This window comes from Atta colombica, unplaced genomic scaffold, assembly GCF_001594045.1.
Source record: "Atta colombica isolate Treedump-2 unplaced genomic scaffold, Acol1.0 scaffold261, whole genome shotgun sequence".
Taxonomy (NCBI): domain Eukaryota; kingdom Metazoa; phylum Arthropoda; class Insecta; order Hymenoptera; family Formicidae; genus Atta; species Atta colombica.
This window is the reverse complement of record NW_017259361.1, coordinates 1,031,648-1,046,513: the sequence shown is the minus strand read 5'-3', so window position 1 is coordinate 1,046,513 and position 14,866 is coordinate 1,031,648. Positions and strand designations below refer to the sequence as shown.

General features: G+C 28.4%; 2 protein-coding genes across 8 annotated transcripts in view; one reads left to right on the top strand and one right to left on the bottom strand.

The window, feature by feature from the left end:
- Positions 1–417: 417 nt before the first annotated feature.
- Positions 418–7,116, top strand: LOC108689248. Its single transcript, XM_018195944.1, has 6 exons — positions 418–626; positions 1,531–1,641; positions 1,788–2,021; positions 2,498–4,470; positions 5,493–5,610; positions 6,146–7,116. Exons 1-6 carry the CDS (start codon positions 528–530, stop codon positions 6,398–6,400), a joined length of 2,790 nt encoding a protein of 929 aa, XP_018051433.1. The 5' UTR covers positions 418–527; the 3' UTR covers positions 6,401–7,116.
- Positions 7,117–12,290: 5,174 nt separating this feature from the next.
- Positions 12,291–14,866, bottom strand: part of LOC108689269 (cleavage and polyadenylation specificity factor subunit CG7185) — a 14,577-nt gene continuing 12,001 nt past the window's right edge. For 6 of the 7 annotated variants that reach the window (XM_018195987.1, XM_018195983.1, XM_018195989.1 and 3 more), the window contains 2 exons: positions 13,778–13,858; positions 12,291–13,219 (listed from right to left, as the gene is read on the bottom strand). In XM_018195987.1, the coding sequence (XP_018051476.1) occupies positions 13,057–13,219; positions 13,778–13,858 (244 nt within the window). In that variant the 3' untranslated portion in view covers positions 12,291–13,056. The remainder of the gene's footprint in view (positions 13,220–13,777; positions 13,859–14,866) is intronic. The other variant, XM_018195984.1, reaches the window with a different exon arrangement.

Here is a 14,866-nt window from a genome sequence, read left to right as displayed (position 1 = left end):
AATTTTTTTTGTTAAAATGTTAATTTCTACATTCTTTTTTTCGGGAATTATTTTGGTACCCCAGGAAAAAATATTTTATATATACTTAATTATATAAAATTATATATAATTTTATATATTTGCATATAAAAATATTTTATATATAATTATATATAAAATATTTTTTCCCGGGACGTTTTAATTTGATACGTATTTACTGATACTTATTTTTGCGATGTTATTTATTCATTCAAAATTACCGCAATGTAAATGTTTAAAATGTCTCATCTGGTTATATGCACACAATGGTATGAGACTTGTTTCGAAAACGAGCCTATATGTTATATGTGAACTCTAGCGACACATGAAAAGATACCTTAAACTATGAACAAAATGTTTCGGCCGTATTGACCTCCGATCCGCTTCGATCATCTCCGATCAGTTGATCAGTATAAACGGAGCAAGTGAAATTGAAATAAGAAGAAAGAGATCTTCAGAGTCAGATGCCCTGAGTTGGAGCAAAGCTCGGAGGTAAAAGATGCTGGACGATGTATCCCATTGCTCCGGATGTTTCTTACGTCTTATCGGAACGTGAGGATATTAACTCGATCCTGTACAAACCGATTAATTCGACGCAGCGAATAAAGGTATAGTATGACAGATCACATGGAAAAATGTTGGCATTTTTCCGCATGTAATGTGCCAAAACGTGAGGTTAACGCAAACGGTACAGTAAGCATACAATGTATCTGTCATTCTTGTTATATCATATAATTTGCCTCAAGTCAGTCAACTCTTAAAATAATGAAAATGATTTGATAATATCTTTCTAATAAACAACTTCTAATGAACACTTTTCTAATGAAAGACAGAATGATGTGAAATAAGTGTTTTAAACACTTGAACATTCAAATCGAATGCAACTTTGGTCATACGTACAATTGGTGCTTAAATTTGCAGCAAGAGACAGTATAACAATGATCATTTCATTTTTATTTAACATTGGCAAATAACAAGGATGTAATAATCATTTATACTGTTATACTAGGTCTGTTTTTTCTGTGTCTGAACTAATACACACTTTTAATGAACTTAAAATGTGATAAATATATTTAATATTTGACGAAAGTGAGAGAGAAAATTCTAATGCAGTCTAGTGTAGGAATAAAAAACAGACCTGCTGTGAGTACAATCTACTTAATGCTACAAATGCTTCTTTGATTAATTAGAAAAAAAAATTTTGCAAATTGACCAATTAAAGGTGTTCTCCAGGAACACACTGTAAAATGAATTTCATTCTTATTTAACATTAACAATAAGAATGTAACAATTAATTGTGTTATCACTGTTCTTGTTGGAAAATACCCATAAGTTATTATTATTTATTGTTATTATTCATAAAACTGTTGTATAACTTTTTATTTTCAATTGTAGGAACAAATGTTCTCTCTGTCAATAAAATAGATGAAATGCCAAAATCTGTTTTAAGTTTTTGATTTTATAATGTTAGTTTAAATATGTAATAATATCTTAAATTATATAAAATTGCAGTATACATGTTTCAACGTTTCACCAAGTTACATTATACTAGGCTCAAGCAGCGGCAGCGTTTACTTGTTTTCAAGAGAGCCATGTTTATTTCTTCAAATAATACCTCTCTCGGTAAAAAATGACATTTTAGTATAATAAGTTTAAATCAATGATGATTATTAAATATATAGATGATATATAGATGATATATAGATGATATTGTGATTATCAAATATACATATAATTGATTTATTAATGTTATTTTTTTCTTCCATTAGGAAGGTGTGGTTTCGCGTGTGGCGATATCACCTGACGAAAAGACCGTAGCTTTAGCAACAACTCGCGGTACTGTCTGTCTAGTATCTCTGAAATCCACTCCGCAATTGATATCAGTATCAACGGAGCATATATATAAACAAATTACTTGTATCTGTTGGAACAATAATAGTACTGAGTTGTATGTAGGAGATGCAATTGGCAAGATTTCTGTCATGATGTTATCCATATTTACGGTAAGTTTGTAATATAACAAATTGAATATTAATAAGATTAATATTTATTTCAATTAAACAGTTAAATATAATAAACTAAAATTAAATAAAATTATATATAATATAATATAATGCATATTCTTTCAATAAAGAGAGTTGTTCTGTAACTGGTGGTTCAACTGGATGATTTTGATATGAAAAAAATAAGTTGAAAACGTAAAATAAAATTTTTTCATTCTTATGAAAATACTTGTGAAAGCTTTAATGAATTTTTATCATCATAGAAATCGAATTTATTTATTGTTTACAGATTTAAGATTATCTACTTGAAATTAATAATTAAAAAATTTGATGTCTTCAAGTTAAACATTATTGATGAAGGAATATGATTTAATTTATACGTTTATACAATATTATATCTATGTATATTTTGTATTTATATATTTATATATCAATTAATATATTATTTATTAATTTATCTTCTTTTTTACAATCAGGTTAATGGAATGTTTCAAACTCCAGTATGTACACTGATGAGTCTGGATTCTAGTATCGTACAATTAAACTTTCATTCGTCTCTGTTATTGGTTTCCACGTTAGCACGTAGTTATATCTGCGATACAGTGCAAGAGCAGTACAAACAGATTGGCAATAAGCCGCGGAACGGCGAGTTTGGCGCATGTTTTTACACGCACGAGAATAACACTTTAAAAGCACAAAGGGAAGAAAGGAATACCAACAATACGCGGGGCACGTTCAATTTGATCTCCGATAACGATATCAATATTCTGGGCGAGAATCAGTCAAAGATATTTTGCGCTCGGCCTGGTTCAAGATTATGGGAGGTGTCGGCTGATGGAATCGTTGTGAAAACGCATCAATTCAAAGAGGCTTTGGCAATTCCTCCGACAGCAATATTTCGATCAAATAGTACCTTAGAATCTAGTCAGAAGAAGGAGACAGAGTGCGAATGGCCGCCGCAGTCTGTCAACTTCTCACACTTGTTCGTACTCGCGCGCAAGTATTTAATTTCTTATACGACTAGCGGTCTATATGTTATTGATCCGACGAATGCAAGCATGCTATTGTGGAGTAACGAGTATACGAACATCAGCATGACGGCGATCGTGGACAATCAGATCTACTTGATGACCTGTGATAGCAAATTTCATTGTATAGCGTTATCTTCACTCGACAGTCTAATACTATGGCTGTATTGCCGCGAGCAGTACAGCGAGTGTTTAAATGCGTGTTTTGTATATAAGTCGCAATTATTAAAAACAATCGGTACTAAGGAAATTGTTGAGTTGTTCAAAGTAGAAAATCTGCGGCAAGATGAGAAAGAGCTGCTGCGACCATTAATAACGCTTCTGCAAGCTAGTGATAATAATAGACCGGCTAAATTAAACTCCGGCATCGTAGTCGTGCATTCTGAAAACAATAGATTCGTTAATAAAAAAACTTACGGATGTGAAATGACGCAGTCGCAGTCTCCCGAAATTTCCAGCGATGATTCGTTTGAGATGCAAATAGAATCTGGAAAAGATCGGAAAGAAAATCTCATTCAAGAAAAAAAAAATATCCTCGAAACTATTTCAGGGAACATATTTGATTCGGATTACAATGGAGAAATATTAGATATTAAAGAGGCTGGTCAGAAGCTGGATTTTCAAGAAAATGTTACGCATAGGATTCAATCTGATTTGCATACGATTTACGAGCTAGCGAACAGTTTCAGACCTAATATGTTGGAGGAAGAAATCGAGGAAATTATTTTAGAGACAGATAAAAAGATGAGAATTATCAAAGATTCCTATCGAGACTCGCCTGGGCTTCAGAGTTTTATCTACGAAGTTACTCGCGCCGCAGAATTGCATTATTATAATATGTTTCTGGAAAACACCTCCATGCAGTTAATCAACTCCAGCAATAGCAATTACATCGTGCGACATTTCGTAAGAGCCTTCATCGAAATCAACGCGCCAGCTTACTTCAGATGTAATTGTGGTTACCCTTATCCGATGGATAAAACCGTAGAGCCGAAATTTCTGGCGGTCGGTGAATCATTGTTTAAGAGATATGCGGATGATTTGCCGAAAGAGTGTAACAATATTTGTGACAAGGTACCTTATATGTGGCGTGTGTACCTACCCATTCGCATCGAACAACGTAGTGCATTGGACGATTTGTTGAGACAATGTCTTCAGACCAGAGACAATGTTGTGTTATCGTTTCTTCTACCCGCGTTAAATGAGCAACAGTGGAATTGCGTAGGTACGTGTCTGAGCGAGATTGAAGACAGTACTTGCCTCTTTTGTGCGACACCTTTGGCAAAGAAATCCAATTATGACATATTGATAGATTGGAGTGGGATTGTCAAAGAAATTATGAAAAGAGAAGGACCAGACAAAGCCACGGCGTTTCTGATTAAGCTGGAAGATATGATACCAGACATTGATTTAGACAAAAGGTATTGAAAAATCAAACGTTGAGAAAGAAAGAATATCTATATTCCTTTCTTCACAGAGTAATGTGATAATAGAATGATGTATGTGTTACACAATATTAATAAAATTTTATATACACAATTTACACACACACGCATACGCGCACGCACATGTATAGGATATCCCAAGACTTTATTTTAATTTAAACAGCCAATTTCTGGAAATCATGAGATTTTAGAGAAAAATTTCAGATAAAAGCTATATGGTTCAAAGGAAGATATAAAAGAGTATTGGTTTGACATTTGGTGATGTCTAGATGATATCCAGATCAAGTCAAGATCACTTTGAGTTTTTTAAATGGAACCCCCCCCTCATTTTTCATTGCATATTCTTGTAATTTTAAAAGCTCTTCTGACACATTGGATGATTCTAATATAAACTATTAAATCTAATACATCCTTACTTTGATTTACCTTGACATCTAAAATTACATTAATGTGGTACCATCTTATGTCCCCTTCGAAATCACAAAATTTTTATCTGAAATATTTTTTTATTTAACAATGTTTGGTTGATGTTTCTGAAATATTTAATGGATCCTTTAAAATGGGATATCTTATATATGTGTATCTAAAAAATTATTTTGTTGGTTTAGTATTATAGAATATTAATTTGTTTGTGACGTTAAATTTGTCATTTGTAAACAATTTTTTATTATTAAAAGAAAAAATTTGGAAAAGAAATATGATATTCGATATTTTAAAAATAAAACTTTGATTGCCAATTAAATTGCCATCTCACAAGATTATTAATTTTTTGTTCATCATTCTATAAATTGTAGAAGATATAGAATACAACGCTATGTAAAATTATTAATATCCTTGGCCTGTTGCAAAATTTTTAACTATTATATAAATAAATAAAATAAACTAAAATAAAATTTATATATAAATGATTTAATCAAAGTAATATACAAGCATGATCCTATAAAAAAATTAAGTTCGAAAAATAATATATTGATATTAATATTTTATTTTTATTATAGTATATTTCAGTCGATCGTGTTTACAAAAATGCTGCATCGCCGAGGTCTAAAGAAATCGATTGATTTCAGTGAAACTAACCAATTATCATCGAAATTTGGTACAATTTGTTCACCACAGGTAATTTCATTGCTATTTTTATTATAAAATAACAAAATATCCAAACAACATCAATCTAAAACTGAAAATGTTTCAGATTTTTGTTTTTTATTAGTATACATAGTAAATCACACAATTCAATTATCTTAATTTCCTTCCTTTGTTTTGTTACAAAGAGATTGAAAATAAAAAAACGCGCTATAATAATTCCATTAATTTTTTTTAATCGAATAATTTCATATAAAAGAAATTAAGATTTCTGTAACTAAACTTCTGTAAGAAATGTTAACAATAGTAATAGTCAAGTTATACGATTCTTTAATTTAACATCTTTCTTCTCCCTTCAAAGAGGTCAATCATGTAATTTTTTCTGTAGCGTAGAAACGTGATGTTTTTTTTGTACATACATAAAAATGTTTACTTTTTACGTTTCCGTTCTAAAGAAAAAATTACATAATCGATACTTAAAATATGAATATAGAGAGATAGAAAATATTTTTTAAGATGAACAGTATTAAATGATCAGTTATTAATAATATTATTTTTGTTGTCACAGATACGTGATCAGTTGACAAAAGTTCTCGAGAAAGATTTAAGACGATCGATAGATAAAAATGTGTTTGGAACAGGCGCTTATCATTGGGGTATGCGTCATCAGATTAAATCATTGACATGCCCATGCTGTACGTTGTCTTTACAGACGCCAATTTTATTAGGTACCAATGGAGTCGCGATCTTTCGTTGCGGCCACGCCTATCACGTAAATTGTATGATAGAAAGAAAGCTCACTAGATGTAATCTTCATCAGTAAATGTTGTAAATAAGAATTAAATGAAGAAGTTACATGTACCGCATACACATTTCTCCTGAAATAAAGCTCTCTTCGGATGTACTTGAATTTATTATTTATTACCTATCTAATAAAGATCTTTTTCTATCGTCACAAATATTTGAATTTATTATCTCAGTACATTCGATATCACAGTTGTAAGTTGAATAATACAGAAGAACATCATAAATCAGAAGACAGAACAAAATCGCTATATAATACAAACATCATCGTATCATCTCTACAGAGCATACATTTTTCAAATTTACTGTTTTTATTCAAAATGTATCACTTTTATAAGATCATTATGAGATAATTATAATGTTAATCACAACAGCAATAATTCATTGTAGATTCTTATGTACAGAGTTTTAGACATGCGTGTATAGTAAATAAAATATTCTCGCACGCCGCTTATTGAGTTTTCTTTTTGCAAGAAATCAGGAAAAGAATATATATCTAGATTTACATGAGTCATCTTATCACTTACCTTATTTGACGTTAAATACACACTATAATTACACGCATATAACGTGTAAATATAACTTCATGCTATATTATTATACATATTTGACATTTCTAATTCTTATTATGATTTTGCAAATTAGTCTTTAGGAAAATAAAAACTCAAAAGCTATAAAAATCATTTGAGATGGATACATTAAACTAAGATTTAACATAATGCATATGTTGACATTATTGTTGTAATACATGTTGTACATACTTTCATAGTATTAGATTTGTAAGTTCACAGCAAGATCTTTATGTAAATACTTAAATATCGATTGTATGTATATTCTTATGAATAAATAAATCCATATAAAAATCGTTTACACAAATCTAGACAATTCTGTCATTATTTTTATAAACACGTTGTGTAATTGTAATGCATAGCACCGAATTTTTTTTTTGAGAAAAGCAAAACTATTCTATGGAATTGTTAAGTTCAGAAAAATATTTACTAATAAAAAACTTTCGCATAAATATGTATATCGATGCATATCGATGTATATCACAGTTCAAATAACAATAGAATGTATAAAATTTTACTTTGATTTCCTATGATAATATGACTAGATAATCTTTGTTATACCTAACTTTTTACAAAATTTATATATATATTTTGTATATGATTATTTAAAAAAGTATAAAAAAGTTAACAGATACAGATATTAAATTTTAAAATTCCCTACAATATATCAATATACAGAATATTTAGCTATGGCATAACACGATTTTGAACATTATGAATTTTTGAGCAAAATATTGAGTTAGTGAGTACACTAAATTGTTCATTAACGGACGTTTCATCTTCTTTCTTAATGAATATCGTAAAACTGCCATAACTTGTCAAACTTGCATTAAACGTAAGTGTTTATCTTTGCATAATCCGAATAAAATACTTCATTACAATAAATATATCGCATATTAATATATCACTTTCTTATATGTTTCTTATAAATTTTATATAATATAATAATTGGAAAATTTCTCTTCGGATAGACAATTTGTTAGTTTTATGCTTCCATTCTTGTAAACTTGTGCAACACTTATCATTTTTAATATTAATCAAATACTGAAATTTTTATAAAACGAAACACTATTCTTTGAGTAATGATGGAGGAGAAAACTTTGACAAATATTTCTAATGAAGCCCATTTTAGATGATCCATAATTCAGAATAAAAACTTTATAAATTTTATTTATAAATTTTATCATTTAATACATAGAAAATATTTGAAAAATCTCAGAAAAACATGCACACATAAAATATATGTGTGTGTTAAAATATATTTCAAAATATAGACAAATAATAAATAAATTATATATAAAATATTCTGTGAAATCTGATGTGAATTACAGATCTTCTGAAAGGAGCTTATAATCTTATTGATAAATTTTTCTCCTAATAATTTTACTAATAGACAATTATTGCAAGATCGAATTATATAAAGAGAAAACACTTTGTATAAATAGTATTAACATCATTGCTCTCCGCTGTGCAAATGTTTTATATAAAATTATTTTAACAATTGTGTATATACAACAATAGATTATGATAAAATTAAAATAAAAAAATAACACGTACAGTAATATTTGATAGAATTTTAGTAACACATGCACAGTGGATAACATGTTAATGTAATTGAAATATCAAATCATGTTTTACATCAAATCGTTTACAAATACAACCTCTTTTGTTTTTCTTTTAGAGAATATCATAAAGATAAATGGAAGTGTCTATTTTTCACGAAAAAAATGCATATTCGTATTGTACGCAAAAATAATACACTTAAAATTAAAATTAAATATAATTAAACGTAGAGTTTCATTCGGTTGTTACACTTACCCATTACGTCCATACATATCGCTCCCAGGAAAATTTTATTCGCGTCGTTCTCAAACGAGAGCGACTATTTTATTACGCAAATAAAATGCTACGTGAAATCAAAGATATGACAAATAATCGCAATAATGACTTATAGTATGTCGACGGAATGGTTGCGGTTTCTGAGTCTGTTGAGTAAACAGCTCATTCTTTTTCGAAGTAATGTGCACTTAGCAAACAAAGTTTGAGTAAAAATTGCTAAATATACATAGGAGTAAATTATACAGACAATTATACTTGCGATCGCACAAAACCATGCGCAAAACATCAATAATAGAATATTCTAATTAATGAAGCTATCGATAATTTATACAATTTATTAGTAACATATATACTCCTGAAATTACTTCTATGGCAACGTCAGAAAAACTATCTCTTAATCTTTTAGACAGAACGATTCTATAATATGAATATAATGTGCGCGATTTCAAAAGATATTTCGATATCTGTAAAACATGTCACGTTATAATTATATAATGCTTTTCTCAAGTAAATACCATATCACTAAAATATCTGCGATAACACTACGTATGAGAATGGCTTCAGATTTTTATTAATAAAAAAAAGCTATGATCGAAATATTTTTCGAATGAATTTAAAAACAATGGAATTTCATTAAAAAAGCATTTTAAAATTCAATACTAATTTATCACAATATGCCATTCTCGAATGATTCAGTAAAAATATTAAACAATAATTTTGCCTTAGTAACATTTAAGTAGCATGCCAAAAATATTATATAAATAATAAAAAATATTTTATTTGAAAAGCTCTCGAGGTAAACTATAAGATATATAATGAAAAATATATAATGAAAAAAGGGGATTTCATGTAAAAAATTCGAAGTGACTTTGATCTGACCTTAGCAGCATTACCTAAGATCAAATCAATAGTACCTTCTTATGTCTCCCTTCGAACCTTACAACTTTTGTTTGAAACGTTTTTCTATATCTTTCATATTTTTTGAAATTTTGTTTGGGGCAATTAAAATAGGATACTCTGCGCGCGCGCACGCGCGTGTGTATGTAACACATTCACTGTTAAATCTAGAGTATCAAATTTAACTTAATTTAAATCGCCATTGCTCCAGTTACCAAATATATTCTTATTTTATATTAAAACAATAGTTAAAGTTGACATTATATCGTGTCAATTTGACATTGTATAGAATCAAATATAACCATTATTTTAATTTTTTATAATCATTTTTTATCTTTATAAAATAACGATATATTGAGTAGGAACAGTGGCAACTTACATTAGGTTGAATTTGACACTGTAGATTTAGAATAGTGTACAGCCAAATAATACTAGCAGTATGTCTGCTAGTTGTCAAAATTCGTTTCTATTCGCTATGATCTTTTTAAGCTTAGTTTCTGCCATTACAATTTGCCAGTCATAAATAACATAACAGAAATGCAGCAAGAATGAAGTATACTTTCTCATCAAGATATCATAATGAAAGGTTCGTTTTCTACTGGATATTAGAAAAATAACAGAATGTACTCGGCTGTTGCTGGCGTTCTATTAAGTACTAACATACTTTGTAATACATATGGTCTGTTTTTTATTCCTGCACTGGACTGAACTCATTTTAGCCAAATATTACATATACATCTATTTTAAATTCCAAAAAATATCAGTTCAGCTATAAAAAACAGATATATATATATATATTCTTGGCAGATTTAGCTACCTAAATACATATAAAATAGTTAAAAGATTTCTTGAGTGTCAAACTTTGACATAAATAAAATTAAAACATTGAATACGCATAAATTGTGTAGAAGTGACTTGTCTTAAGAGATTTTTGTAAACAAATAGTAGATAGTAGATCGTAACACGTTAAACGTATATATCATCAATAAGAAATTTCAATAAAATTGTTTATCAAAATTACATGGAATAATTCATAATTTTCTTAATTTTCTTAATAGAAGGAATGTTTGAATCATGCTGTTGAAAATATACACGTTTCTTTAACATGTATATATTTCTTTCTTAAGATTTATTTCTTATATTCATAAAAGAAGAGAAAGAGATAGAAAGTCGATCCTGCAACTTTACATTACAGCTAATTGAGCGTAAAATTAAAGACATATTTTTTGTTTTTAGAAAGTAATATGTTAGAGAAAAAACATTTATATGTTCTTGTTCAAACATTTATATCTTGGTCAAATACCTCGGATTAAATTATAGATAAAAACACATATAAAAAATTTTTGTTTCTTTCTACTCTTACTATTCTCATTTTCCTTTCTAGGATACATTATTATGTCAATTTAGCGAAATTTTATTCAAATCTTAGCTCATTTAATAAATTCATGAATACGAAGATTAATATACCATTTAAAAAGTCAAATGCACATAGTTTAAACATAGATAAAATATCAATAGGTGGCGAACAAAGTTATTTTGTTAAAAATTTTAATTTAAGATTGATGATTGTATTATGCAAGATATATTAACGTATTGCAGAAACAAATTAAAAAAATTTACTTATAGTCAAATTGTTCACCTGATTTGTTTATAAAAATAAAAAATATACAATTTATCATACATTTGAAATATTAATGTTTTTTACAATACAAATACGACGCTGATGTATAATATTAAGTGAACAATTTGGCTATTAATATTATATCTTATATATTAACTTTTAATTCTCATAATATTATTTTTATATCAATAACATAACTCTAATTATTGATTTTATACTTCAAATAGCACATCAATACGATTATAACAAAAATTTCATGCACTTTTTAACTTAGTGTTATAATTTACAACACAAAAGATCAAAAATTTGTTGTGATCAATTTGTGAGATAATTTCCAAAATCTCTTCTAAAATTCATATAATACATATAAAGATATTATTATTGATATAAAACAATAATATGTTTTATACAATCTATTATTATTAATAACAATAGTAGATTGAGCTGCAAATTTTTGTAAAAGATATATAACAACAATCTATAGCTCACAAACATGAGTAGCATGTTTATTTCTAGTTTCTTATTATAAAATCTATTCTGTTCCTCTATCTTTATTTCTTTAAAAAGCGAATAATATATTAATGAATTAATAATATGATTATATATTATATATATTTGAATAATAAATTCAAATTTACTTCACTTTGAGATATATACATATATACATATACACACACACACGCGCGCGCGCGCGCGCGCGCGCGCGCGCGTGTGTGTGTGTATGTATATGTATATAAATATATGATTGTTTTCTATTTTATCCTTCAGATGCGCAATTTTTTCATGATAAGTGAAAAATTTTTTAGTTACATGGATGATACATATCGAAAAATTAATACATATTTACATATAACGATCCACCTTTTCGAGAAACTTGTGAACTTGGGAACTTCATAAAATCATAAAAATAAAAACATAGTTCTCTTCTTTTTGTTATCAGGAATTTGTGTGTACAGATGAATAAAGTAAAGACATGTTTAGCATTTATATTTTTTGAAAGCGTATATATGTATTACGTTAAGATACAATCTTGAATCGTCCATGCAGAAGGCTGATGAGATATCTTCGTTCTTCCTTCTCTCCAAAAGAATATTCTTGTCATTGTCAACATCTTGTTTCTTGTCACTACAAATTATGATCTTGGACGATCCCAAATCAAGATATTATTTTTTTACTTCTTATCTTCCCTCGACTCTTATTCATATGCGATAACTATTCGTTTACAAATCCACTCTCGGACTAAATGTATATTTCCTTAATCATAACACAGTTACATGGATAAATGTATACGCGTATACATGTAGTGCACTATCATATTAATACATATATATGTAAGACAAAAGGACTCCGCGATTAATGAAGAGATTTCACAGCAATTCTATATTGAGTTTCATTTCGGCTATCTCGAAAGAAGACAAGAACGTTCAGAATTCTATGTGGAACGTTTAGTTCTATTAAATTTTCGCACTATTCTAGCAGCAATTTATTAAACAAATCTCGAAATTACCCTTTTACCGTATGTATTCTATAATGTTTCTTGATATAACGCCATGTGCCATTAATAATCATCAATAATCTTTGGATGTCTCAAATGTTCGTGCATTAAAAGCAACGTAATATACTTTTACTTCAAAGAAGAGAAAAGGGAGGATTGCGCAGTGTGCGAGTATGTGTTGTCACATTTACTGCTTCATCATGGATCCTATATCATTGACATGTCCTACTTGCACCGTCTTCAATGCTTTCTTTTTAGTGTCTTGAGCGATGTGAGGAGTCTCCACGTTCATCTCGACGATCTCGTTCTCGTTCACGTTCCCGTTCTGGTTCTCGTTCCCGCTCAGATGGTCTTCGGCTTGATTCTCGTTCTCGATCTCGCTCGCGTTCGCGTTCTCTGTAGCGATCATCATAATACCTACACAAGTCACGTCAGGCAATTATGCTTACTTTAATACTTTACATATTTCGTTATATCTACGAATTCACTTTACTGCAAATCTTAATCTCATGTTATTCATAAATACAAATAAATATATGCTTATATTTTTATCTCTCTAACTCTATTTCCTTTAATAATTCTACTAACCGATGTATTTTGTGCACAAAAGCGCATAAATATAAATAAGTCGGCACGCAACAAGTACAGAGATTATGCAATTATAACGAAATACATAACTTTGTAATTTTTACAACAGTAATATAAATACCTAAAAATAATATGCCTCTTTCTAATTTTTCCCTTATTAAATCCAGCAATAGAAAATTATATATCGAAGAACAATTTTTTATCTATTCGATTATTTAAATTATTATTAAAGCTTGTTTTATTTAGTATGCTACATATATTTTTTCTTCTTGATATCTAATGTCCAAAATGAAAAATGAATATAAAGGATATGAATTTATTGGCCTACACAGATCTATATGCATTCTTAGATCTATATGCATTCACTGTAATGGAAAGTTAATTTACCTAGTCGCCTTGGAAGATGAGACGGGTGCCGTCTCTGGCGGTTCTTCTTTTACTCTTGGCCTGGCTGATTGACGTGTTGTACTAAAATGGATATTCTGTTATGATGGTTTATGTACTATTAACCAGACTTAGTACATTTTATTAAAAATAAAAATTAGTCTAAGAAAGACGATAATTTAGGTTATTATTTCGATATCAACGCAAAGACACATTTTGCGAGACTTAACTATTTTATAAATTACAGGATAAATTATACAAGTACAAAATGCCATAATTTATGGAATCGCAATTATATAATCTAAAATGATAATTTATAAGTTGAATATTTAATATACACATACATTTAAGTTAATGAAAAAAAAATTAATTGATATCAAAGATTCAAGGGTGATTCAGAACAAAACATTATAATTTAATCCCAGTATCATAAAAAGAACACAAACACACAAGTAAATTGTGCAATAAAGATTAAATAATACATTATAGATACACAAACATTTTTAATTCACTTTTAATTTTTTTCATATAAATATAATTTTGATTTAATTAATAGATCATGTACATGATTACAGAATTTAATGTTTTTATATCACTATAATATAAATTTTAGAGCATAAACATGGATCGTGAATTAAAATATTTGTCACTAAAATAGTTAATTGCCTGTATTACGCATTGCATATTTTGCTGTATTTTACTCATGTCAATATTCTTCGTCGCTTGTTCCCTGAATTATCCTTACAAAATATAGTAAGATATCGAACTAAAGAAAAATAATATATACAATGTATTTGTGAGTCTTAAAATTAAATTGATAAATAAATAAAAAATGATATGCAGCCGCGAATCTTACACTCAACTATATACGTGATTTATCCTTCGTTCTTTTAAAAGTCACATTTAACTTGCGTGTATGAAACAATAAAAAAGAGAATACAATCCTACGCAAATTCACGTAACAAAGTAGTAAGTTATAAATTAAGTACTTCAAAAAGTGCTTAATTTTTTGGTTTTATCGATATATTACTATAATGTATTACATAAAATATTTTTTTAGGGGTCATTACCATTTTATTATATTTAATTTAT

Coding starts and splice junctions, on each gene's coding strand:
- LOC108689248 (XM_018195944.1), top strand. CDS start 528: ATGTATCCCATTGCTCCGGATGTTTCTTACGTCTTATCGGAACGTGAG. Junction 1,642..1,787: donor TTCAAATAATACCTCTCTCG/GTAAAAAATGAC, acceptor TTCTTCCATTAG/GAAGGTGTGGTTTCGCGTGT. Junction 5,611..6,145: donor GTACAATTTGTTCACCACAG/GTAATTTCATTG, acceptor TTGTTGTCACAG/ATACGTGATCAGTTGACAAA.